This window comes from Acomys russatus, chromosome 20 (genome assembly GCF_903995435.1).
Source record: "Acomys russatus chromosome 20, mAcoRus1.1, whole genome shotgun sequence".
Lineage (NCBI taxonomy): Eukaryota > Metazoa > Chordata > Mammalia > Rodentia > Muridae > Acomys > Acomys russatus.
The window spans coordinates 26,367,517-26,378,538 of record NC_067156.1 but is presented as its reverse complement, the minus strand read 5'-3'; the positions used below and the strand labels follow the sequence as shown (position 1 = coordinate 26,378,538).

The 11,022-nt window shown below is 49.9% G+C and overlaps 1 protein-coding gene across 2 annotated transcripts in view; it reads left to right on the top strand.

The window, feature by feature from the left end:
* Positions 1 to 7,575: 7,575 nt before the first annotated feature.
* Positions 7,576 to 11,022, top strand: part of Arap3 (ArfGAP with RhoGAP domain, ankyrin repeat and PH domain 3) — a 29,354-nt gene continuing 25,907 nt past the window's right edge. Inside the window, exons 1-4 of one of the 2 annotated variants that reach the window (XM_051163082.1) lie at positions 7,576 to 7,673; positions 9,356 to 9,861; positions 9,964 to 10,025; positions 10,126 to 10,237. In XM_051163082.1, coding sequence (XP_051019039.1) covers positions 9,575 to 9,861; positions 9,964 to 10,025; positions 10,126 to 10,237 — 461 coding nt within the window. In that variant the 5' untranslated portion in view covers positions 7,576 to 7,673; positions 9,356 to 9,574. Of the gene's footprint in view, positions 7,674 to 8,486; positions 9,862 to 9,963; positions 10,026 to 10,125; positions 10,238 to 11,022 lie in introns of those variants that run through there. The other variant, XM_051163084.1, reaches the window with a different exon arrangement.

Sequence of the window (11,022 nt, the reverse complement as noted above, 5' to 3'; positions counted from 1 at the left end):
CAACAAAAAAAAACCCCAAAAACAAAAATGAGGACATTGGATTGTTTTTCATGTAAGGTAAGTTAAAGTATATGAATGTATGTAAGGGGGGGGGGGGGGGGGGGAGAAAGAGAAAGCCAAAGCAGTAAAATGCCCAGGTGAAAGGGAAGGAAAAGCTCTGTCCTGGAAAGTCTAGGGCAGAGGGCAGGGTGTGTCAGCCATGTCCTGCAGCAGATAGGGAGTGAGGAGTGCTAGGAGAACCTGGAGCTGTTTGTCCCCAGTCTGAAGCACACCATTCCAGCCTTTTGTAGTGGCTAGGGGGTGAAGAAATCAGTGTCTTTGACTGCTTCCTGCTGACAGTGGGACGGCGACAGGGGCTTAAAAGGCTGAAATGTTGGCCAAGTCCAGGAAGAGCAGGCTGTTGTGTTTGCTGTCCAGGGTCTGAGAACACCTGCAGCTAGGAGGGGCAGTGCAGGTTCCCCCCTGGCACGATCTGTGAGGCTGGACTGGAGCACCTGTGGGTAGCTGCTTTGGTGCTGTCCTGGCTGTAGAGGATCTGGCAGGATCCTGGAACATACGTGTGGGCAGAAGAAAAAGTTAGTTGCATGCTAACACCCGGAACCCACCTAAAAGTCGGTGGGCATGGAGTTCGTACTGCCTGGTTTTGTGTCAACTTGACACAAGTGTGGGTCATCAGAGAGGAAGGTCATCAGTTGAGGAAATGCCTCCATGAGATCCAGCGATAAGGCATTTTCTCGATGACTGATCAATGGGGGGAGGGGCCCAGCCCATGGTGGGTGGTGCCAGCCCTGGGCTGGTGGTCCTGGGTTCTATAAGAAAGCAGGCTGGACAAGCCATGGAAAAGCAAGCCAGGAATCAGCACCATGGCTTCCACATCACCTCCTGCCTCCAGGTTCCTGTCCTGCTTGGGTTTCTGCCCTGACCGCCTTTGGTCATTAAGATCAATGTGAAGACTAAGCCGAATAATCCTCTTCCTCCCCAGCTTGATTCTTGGTTGCAGTACTTTGTTACAGCAATAGAAACCCTAACTAAGACAGTGGGGTACAGAGAAGACTGGAGAATCCCCAGAGTTATATGGCCAGCCAGCTTAGGCAATTAGTAAAGTCTGGGCTTAATAAGAGACCCTATAGAGCTGGACGTGGTGGTGCACGCCTTTAATCCCAGGGCTCGAGAGGCAGAGGCAGGCGGATCGCTGTGAGTTCGAGGCCAGCCTGGTCTACAAAGTGAGTCCAGGACACCCAAGGCTACACAGAGAAACCCTGTCTCAACAAAACAAAACAAAACAAAAACAAAAAAGAGACCCTATGTAATTAATATAAATAAGGAGAGTGACAGTAAAAGGCACCTGACATGGACCTTGGTCTCCAAGGCTCCCGCATACACAAAAATGCATACATGCACAAAAGCCCTCACACATATACCACACACTCATACATAAGTCTTAAAAGGCAATTAAGAAAGAATTGAGTAGGAATACTTGCTCCTCAGAATTCCCTCCTCCATGCCGGCCCATCACATCAGGGCCTCGTGTAGGTGAAAGCTGTGCCCTCTGCCACCTGGAGGGTGAAGGCAGGGGAAGGAATGAGAAGTAGAGGCCGATGCTTGGAAGTGATAAGGTGTTGCAGGAGTGACAGGAAATAGGACAAAAAGCACCAGAAGAGGTGAAACGGACAAGAAGACAGCTGGGAATTGGGATAGATGGTGGAAACACAACAGTGTATAATGTGGAGTGTAATGTCAGCAACAGTGGGGTCAGGGAGCTAAAAATGCAGCTCCACACTGCCACCTAGGGGAGCCTCAGGAGAATTTTTTTAATAGAGACTCAGGTAAAGCCAGAAGCTGTGAAAGTGCCTCAGCAAAGAATTTCAGCAAGGGTGGTGCATGCCTTTAATCCCAGCATTTGGGAGGCAGAAGCGGGTGGATCTCTGTGAGTTCAAGGCCAACCTGGACTACTGAGTGAGTTCCAGGATTAAGAGATTTTTGACACAGGTTTGAATGGGGTGGGTAGTAGAAAGAGATGTGCTCAAGGGATGGACAGTATACACACAAGAGTGAGCTTGGGAGAGTCACACTAAAGTGTCTTAACAGCAACTAAAGTATGCAGTACAGGTGGCCTCTCAAGTTACATCTCAAAGGGATGCTAAGAAGCCCACCCACCACCACCACCACTTATTTTGTTAAGTGAAGTCATAGGGTGGGGACTTGCAATCTGATAAAATAAAAGCATGATTCTCAGTCGGGCACGTGGCACAGAGGCAGGTGGATCGCTATAAGTTCAAGGCCAGCCTAGTCTACAAAGTGAATCTAAAAAAGCCAGAGCCATCACACAGAGAAACCCTGTCTCCAAAAACAAACAACAATGATGAAGAAGAAGAAGAGGAAGAAGAAGAAGAAGAAGAAGAAGAGGAAGAGGAAGAGGAAGAGCAAGAGGAAGAGGAAGAGGAAGAGGAGGAAGCATGTATTTCCAAAGTTAAACAAAAGGGTTAAGACATGCTTTCTTACCCGGGCATGGTGGCGCACGTCTTTAATCCCAGCACTCGGGAGACAGAGGCAGGCAGACTGATGTGAGTTTGAGGCCAGCCTGGTCTACAAATTGAGTCCAGGACAGCCAGGGCTACACAGAGAAACCCTGTCTTGAAACAAAACAAACAACAAAAAAAGAGACACAGGCAGACTGATTAAAACTGCCCAGGTGATAGGGCACCAAGTAGGCAAGCAGAATTTATTTCCAGAGTTACCAGGCAAGTGACTGGTAAGGACACTGGCAAGGAATGGGGACACTTACTAAGCATTTATGAATCAGGTCCATTTCATGCATTACTCATGTATTTCCATGGACTAGTCTTCACAACATTCCTGCTGCATTTCCATGTTTTCAGAAAAGGAAACTGGTGCACAGAGAGGTAGATTACTTGCTCAGGTAACACACAGCTGGTTGAACTAGTGCCAGGTTTTATTGTACAGAGGTTTTTCCTTTTTTTGTTTTTTATTGTTTTCTTTCTTTCTTTTTCTTTTTCTTTCTTTTTTTTTTTTTTTTTTTTTTTTTTTTTTTTCCTTTTTTGCTTTGTTTTTTTGAGGCATGGTTTCTCTGTGTAGCCCTGGCTGTCCTGGAAGTAGTTCTGTAGACCAGGCCGGCCTTGAACTCACAGAGATCTGTCCTCCTCTGCCTTCTAAGTGCTAGGATCAAAGGTGTGCAACACCACTGCTGGGTGAGACTCTTTTCTTTCTTTTTTTTAAAGATTTATTATGTATACAGTATTCTGGCTTGCAGGCCAGAAGAGGGCACCAGATCTCATTCTAGATGGTTGTGAGCCACCATGTGGTTGCTGGGAATTGAACTCATGACCTTTAGGAAGAGCAGTCAGTGCTCTTAACCTCTGAGCCATCTCTCCAGCCCCAAGACTTTGTTCTTAATCACTATGCGGCACCTGCTTTGTGTGAGCAATGTGACTTCAGAGTGACAAAGACGACAGTGTCTTGTTTGGGTTGAGAAAAGAGGAGAAAAGCTCTGCCCCATCTCCTGCTCATTAATGCCCCTTTTGTCCCTTACGGTAGAGTTAAGATCTAGTATTTCCCAATGCCATGTTTCTTTCTCTCTGCCTGAAAAATGCCTAAGACCAAATGAAACCACACGGGAAGAGCATGGGAGAGAAAAGGACTGGGCTGGTTTTGGGAAGAGCCTTGGAGAGATACCGAACCCAAGGACTAAGTTTGTGGAGGCCCAGAAGGGCTGCAGTGGGTTCTAAGACCTTTTGTGAAGTACAGCCTTGAAGAGCCTGTTTATATTTTGTGTTTGTATCAAGACTTTGGTTCTTGTGGTTCCTACAGCTCTGAGCAGTTCAATAATGCAGGGGGGCGGAGTTAGACGGGATGGGGCAGGGGAGGAGCCTTCTCATTGGTCAAGATCACCACCACCATCTTCCCAGTGAGAACAGCAGGACCGCCAGGGAGGATCTGATTCAGGAGCTAGTAGGGACCCAGCCTGGCCTTCTGGAAACAAACAGAGCTTTCCAAGGATGCTCACCACCCAGTTACCTAGGTTTTTTCCTTCCTGTCACTCCTTCATATCTCTCTGCTCTGAGCCATGCCAGACCTTCACATGAGACCCGAGTATTGCTTAAGGGGCATGGAAGGGGACAGGGAAGGCCTCAACGCCCAGAGCCTCCACACTGCAGTCCATGGAGAAGAGTGTGGGAAAGACCGGCTGGGTGCACAGTCACAGGCACAGGGGCTTTAGTGTTGTCTGTGAAAGGAGGAGCTCGCCACACACCGGTGCCCTCACTCTCAGTCACCTCCCACTTGACCTGCTTCTAGGCTAATGAAAAGAAGGAAGAAAAGCCTTCTGATTCGGTCAGCGCCTGAGGTCCTGGGTACTCCTCTTCTGGAGATTCTACCTCAGTGGTCTCCTTAACACCTTCAAGCCAGGTGCATGCCTGCAATCCCAGCACTTGAGAGGCAGAGGCAGGCAGATCTCTGTGAGTTCGAAGCCAGCCTGATCTACAAAGTGAGTCCTGGACAGCCACAGCTACACAGAGAAACCCTCTTCTGAAAAAACCAAACCAACCAATCAAACAAAAAACATAGTTCTTCATATTGTGGCGACCCTCCAAACCATAAAATTATTTTCCTTGCTACTTTATGACTGTAAATTTGCTACTGTTATGAACTATAATGTAAATGTCTGTGGTTTTCAATGGTCTTAAACAAGGGTTGTTTGACCCCTTATTTAAGTGGTCGACCCACAGGTTGAGAACTGGTGTTCTAGAATCAAAGAATTTTCTTTGTCTTGCTGAGCCTCGGCTATGAGATTGCCCTTGGGTCAGCTCTATGCCTTCAGGGATGGATTATGAGAACCCAGATGCACAGAAAGACAGAAGCCAGAGGGGCAGACATACAGAAAACAAACAAACCAGAGAGATCAGAGATGGGGGGGGGGGTGGGGATAGAAATGTATCCAAGGTGGAGGAGGTGGGGAACAGAGCAAGAGAGACAGAAATGGAAGTATAGAAAGAGCAGAGGGGACTGGAGGGATGGCTCCGCAGTTAAGAGCACTGGCTGCTCTTCCAGAGGACCTGGGTTTGATTCCCAGCACCCACAAGGCAATTCACAATTTCCAATAACTCCAGTTCCAGGGGATCTGATGCCCTCTTCTGGGCTCTGCAGGGACTGCATGCAAGAAGTGCACAGACACAATAACAACCAAAGCTATGCATACACAGGAAAAAAAATTTTTTTTTAATTTAATTACAGAAAGAAAAGAAGAGAGGGAAAGAAAAATAAGAGGAAAAATACTTGAGAGGGAAGAAAGAAAGAAATACAATCCAAGGACCAGAAGCTGTCTACATACCTCATATCATTGAACTGAGAAGGAGAAGACAAAGCCAAAGAGCAGAAGGCAGGTCTTGCTCTCTGTGGCTCTGCCCTGACCCTAGTGTCCTTCACTCGGAACTCAGATGGGAGAAAAATTGGTGATGTTTACCATTTCCTTCAGCTACAAAACTGATAACAAGCCAGCTGTATTAGCTATAATTATAGCTTTTGTTAGGAATAGAAATCGCATCCATTCCCATCCCACCGTATTGTAGATCCTTAAAACATCATTTATGTTCATTACTGTTTTAAAATTATGTGAGGTATCAACCTAACACTTGATCTTATTTAAAGCATTAATAAAAAAAAGCACATACATTACTATACCACATTAAAATAGTTTTATAACTTTATTGCAATACAATTGGTTTCTTTTATACTCCTATATATTTTATTTTATGCATTTTAAAACATGATTGTGAAATGAGGTTCATATGCTCTACCCAGATGCCAAAAGGAAACAAAATAAAGAAGGTTGGAATTTCTGCACCTTACCAGGATACCCGCTAGCGCCAAGCACGTATCTTGGAACACTGTGGTTTGTTTTGTTGTTGATGGTTGTTATTGTTTTGTTTGTAATTTCCCTCTCTTCCAGGGGTCAGCCTGTCTTCCAACAACAAAAAACCGCATGGCCTAGGCAAGGATTTGATAAGAGGAAATTCCTGTGAGAGAGTAGGGGCCAGGGTGTGGGAGAGCTAAGAAAACAAGAGCAAGGAGGTTGTGGGGGAGAGGCCACAGACCACCCATCATGCAGTTTAAGGACAGTCCCCAGATCTCTTGCTGAGCCCTGTCGTAGGCTGGTTTTACAGCAGGAACCTTGGTTAATTTCATTCCGTATGGCTGAAGATCAGAAAGGAGCACTGCCACCACAACCGATCGGCCGGCGGAAAGGAGGGAGTCCTCTAGCCTAGGGACCATTGTCAGGGATCCTATCTAGAGTTTGTGGGTGACTTGGAGAGTCTGCTGCTTTCTAGCTTGATCGTGTCAGTTAACTGTCCTGTCTCCTTATCTATAAAATAAAGGTTGTAAAATTTCCTCTTTTTTATATGAACATTGTGATGTGTAATTGAAGTTTGCAGAGCAATGTTTGCACGGGGCCTGGGACAACGGCTGCTCTCAATAATTGGTAGCTATTATTATGGGCCTTTTAATTATTAAGTATTATTATTATCATCCCTTTTCTAAAAGGGAAGGCCCTGGGGAAGTGAGGCTGTAGGCAGCTGAAGACAGCAGTCGCTCCCTGAGCTGGGACAGCAAGGAGAGATGGGACTCACTTCCTCCCACTCCCTGCTCCCCCCCCCCTCACCCCCATAGAAGCTGGGGTCTTCCTCTAGCTACCGACAGTTTCTGTGTCTGCTGACTCACAGCCAACTTCCTCTCATAATACAAACAGGAAAGCATACAGCTAAACACTAGCCCTGCTCTGAGGGGGAAGTGTCTCTGGCTCTTGGGGACAGACTTCAGTGCTGGATCCCTTGCAAACGCCCGCAGGGAGGGGAAAGGGGCACCCTCCCACCACCCACCCTGCTCCAGCAGGTGTCAGGTGGGAACGAAAGAAGAGCCTTTGCCCAAGAATGAAAAGGTCCAAGCGTGTTTGGTCACCGTGCTTGCCTCAGAGAGGCAGCCTTGTTTTTGAAGACCCAGGAAAAGAAACTTAGGCTGGACGCCTAGGGAAACAGAAAGGAGCCGAAAGTATTGCCCATTCTGCTTACATCTCCCATTTAACTGGGTACCAGAGAGAGAGAGAGAGAGAGAGAGAGAGAGAGAGAGAGAGAGAGAGAGAGAGAGAGAGAGAGAGAGAGAGAGGAGAGAGAGAGAGAGAGAGAGAGAGAGAGAGAGAGACCGAGAGAGAGAGAGAGAGAGAGAGAGAGAGAGAGAGAGAGAGAGAGAGAGAGAGAGAGAGAGAGAGAGAGAGAGACCGAGAGAGACCCAGAGGGCTTCAGACCCCACACCTTCTCCTTTGGCAGGACCGGGTGCATCGCTTTTCCTCTGTTTCTACTCTCTACCCCCGTCTCTGACCTGGCCCACGATCTTAGTCCCTTTCCTACAAGTTTCTGAGTCTCAACTTTCTGTTCTGGGAGAAAGCAGAGTACAGACCCCGGATAAGCAAGGCGGCTGATGTAAGGGGCCCAGGCCACCTAAAGGCAGGCGCTTGCACAAGGAGCTGCGAGCCGTCGGGGCGGGGCCGGGGCCGGGGCCGGGCTGTCGGGGGAGGGCTTCGGGGAGGCGGTGCTGCAGCGGCCGGACCCCCCAGCCTCCGACAGCTCGGCCGGCACCCTGAAGCTGACGGAGGCCACAGCGAGGTGAGGACCCGAGCCCTTGGGCCCAGCTTCTCAGACTCCACCCCATCACCTTCTCCGGGACCTCCTTGGGCTCCCAGGGTCCCTCGATGTTGTCTCCTTTTCTCTTCTCTTCTTCCTCCCTGCTGCGACCCGCCCCTCCTTGTGGCCCAGCGTCTGCCCCCTTCCTCCTTGCCCTCCCCCAAGCCCACGCTGCCCCTTTTGGTCACGCCCGCACCTTCCACTTCATCCCGCAAGCACCTCCTGGCTCCCAGACAGTGCCCAAATGCCCTTGAGCCCAGGACTGAGTCACCAAAAGAGTGCATTCAGGGCCTAGAGGCTTAACACCCAGCCCTGATGAGTAGGAGACACCACCATAGACAGGCCAGAAGACACTGGGATGAGCAGGGAACCGTGGCCCAGAACTCAGGAGAGTAACAGGGCTAAGAACAGTGGGAATAGAGCCCAGCATCAGAGGTCAGGCGAGGGTCAGAGGTGGCCAGAGCCACAGACAGAATTTAAGACTTGCCTAGAAGATTGGAGCCAGAGAAGCTTTATAATACAGAGCAGACACAGAGGTTGGGGACAAAGGTAAATTTAGGTGGAGGCAGAGTGAGGTAGGGAGAAGGACAGGACAGAACCTAAAACTCTGGGAGTGCTGAATCTGAGATGGACCCAGGGCTTGGAGCAGGATTAGGGGTAGGCTAGCCCAATGGGGCAGGGCTGTAGAGACCTAATCACAAGGGTAGGGGGAAGGCAGGCTCAGAAAAGGAAGGTCTAGAAAAATATATATGTGTGTGTGTGTGTGTGTGTGTGTGTGCGCGCGCGCGCGTGTGTGTTTACACTACTGAGTTAGGGTTTGTGTGTCTGTGTGTTTTCACACTGCTGAGTCTATGTGTGTATGTGTGCATTCACATGGCTGAGTCTGTGTGTGTGTGTGTGTGTATGCGAGTGCACACATGTTCATGCATATACTCAGGTAGGGAACAAAGACCCTTGGGCTGCCTTTGGTCACTCGTTGGCATGGCCAGGTCCTCCCATCTCTGTTTCCTAGGTGGCCTCTGCTCAGGCCAAGACCCCACACATTGGGACTAGCGGAGGCCCTCTGGGCAGCCTGACTACAGCAGGCAGGATGTGGGGGTGGCCAGGCTAGAGGGACAGGAAGGAAGTCTGAGGGGAGACAATAGGTGGAAGGGGAGGAGGAACTGGGAATGGCCAGGATTAGGATGTCCACCCTGAACCTCTGCTCTGGAAACCCCGTGTGAGTGGAGTCCATTGCTCCTCCCTCTCTGGCTTGCCCCTCTCCTGTTTTACTCAGCAGCTGGATCTGGCCACCTCAGTGGCCTCTGGTTCTCCATCTCCTCACCTTGCCCTGCCCCACAGCGGGGCGTTTTGTTCTGTACTCCCTCAGCTGAGTGCTCAGACGGCAGGAGAAAGGCTCAGAAGCAGGCACTTGGGGACCAACACAAGCGTGGGTCTCAGTTTCCTCAGTTCCTGTCAGGAATTGAGTTTGTTCGTGTGCTCTGGCATGGCTCTGTCCCCAGATCACAGCCTTTGGGCATTTTTCCTTAAAAGAAAACTGGAGGCTGATAACCCCATCCAGGCCTCAGTCTTTGGGGTAGGGAGGGGGGAATCTCAGCCTGAGCCCTCCCTTCACCCTGCACCTCCCCCCAGCAATGGCCTGAGAGCCCATGGCTGCCCCTCAGGACCTGGACATCGCTGTGTGGCTGGCTGCGGTGCATCTGGGGCAGTATGCAGACACTTTCCGGCGGCATGGCCTAGCTACAGCTGGTGCGGCCCGACGCCTGGGTCACGAGGAGCTGAGGCATTTGGGCATCAGTGCCACTGGACACCGGAAACGCATCCTGCGCCTGTTGCAGGCCGACTCTGCTGTGGGCTCCCTGGATTCTCAGCTGGATAGTACCATGGAGCCAACTCCCAGCCCAGGCCCGGATACCCAGCCCCCCAAGCCCGTGCCTAAGCCCAGAACAGTGTTTGGGCTCAGTGGCCCTGCCACTGCCCAGAGGCCTGCACTGAGCCCTATCTTCTGGGATCCAGAAGTATCCAGGAACTCGGAGTGCACCAAGAGGGCTTCTCTCCTTCCTTCCTCCTCCGAACAGCTTTCAGCCCTGAGTCCCGTGCAGATGATGCCAAATGCCATCTACTTCGGCCTGGACTTAAGAGGCCAGGCCCAGGCAGCTCGGGACACCACGTGAGTTAGTTTGCTCCTTAGGGATTTGGTCCTGAGGAGAAGAAGAGATCAACAGGGCATGAGGGCTGTCCTCTATTAATAACCAACAGGATTTCCTTTCAGGACTCCAGACAGTTCACAGGCAACTGTCCCGACCCCGGCAATCAGGTCCACAACAGGCACAGGTAGGCGGGTTGCTGGAGAGGAATTGTGGCCCCCCTGCATCTCAGATGCCCCCATTTAATCCTGTCTTCCTTTTTAATACTGCTCTCCTCACCCTGCCAGTGCACATCATGGATCCTGGTTGCCTGTACTATGGTGTCCAGCCTGTGGGGGTCCCAGCAGCCCCTGACAGGAGAGATGGCAGAGGCGTCTGTCAGGAAAGGGCAGAACCCAGGTGAGTACTTGGAGGGACAGAGGTGAGAAGACGAAGGAAGCTTAAGGAGCATCCGAGTTGGCCATGGTGGCTGTGCTTCTAGTAACAAGTGGCAAGCAGGCACCAAGGTGCAGGACATAGACAACTGACTCATTTTTGCTCCCAGGCAGACAGTGAATCAACGGGGCAGACAGACCACAAGAGAAGGACACAAGCAACTAGATACACAATTAAAATTCAAAAGTAATTTTCCCATTCAGCAAACACTGAGCACTGTGATAAGCCAGATAAAGACACTTAGAGAGATTGGTATATACAGAAATCCCCCCTTTAAAAAAAGAGTCTCAGCAGGGCAGTGGTGGTGCACACCTTTAATCCAAGCACATGGGAGGCAGAGGAAGGTGGGTTTCTGAGTGTAAGTCTAGACTGGTCTACAGAGCAAGCTCCAGGACAGCCAGGGTTACACAAGGAAACCCTGTCTGAAAAACACAAGACAAAAAGTCTCTTTTTTTAAAAAATGTATTTTTATTTAGTGTGTATGTGTGTGTCTGTACACCATGTGTGTACCGGGTGTCCTTGGAGGTCAGAAGAGGATGTCAGGTCCCCTGACACTGGAATTATAGACAGCTGTGGGCCACCCCGTAGGTACTGGGAATTGAGCCCAGATTGCCTGGAAGAGCAGTAAGTGCTCCCAACAGCTTAGCCATCCTGATCTTACAGGAAGATAGTTAATAAATGTTTTTGTTTGTGTGTGTGTTTGTTATTTTTCAAGATAGGGGTTCTCTGTGTAGCCCTGGCTGTCTTGG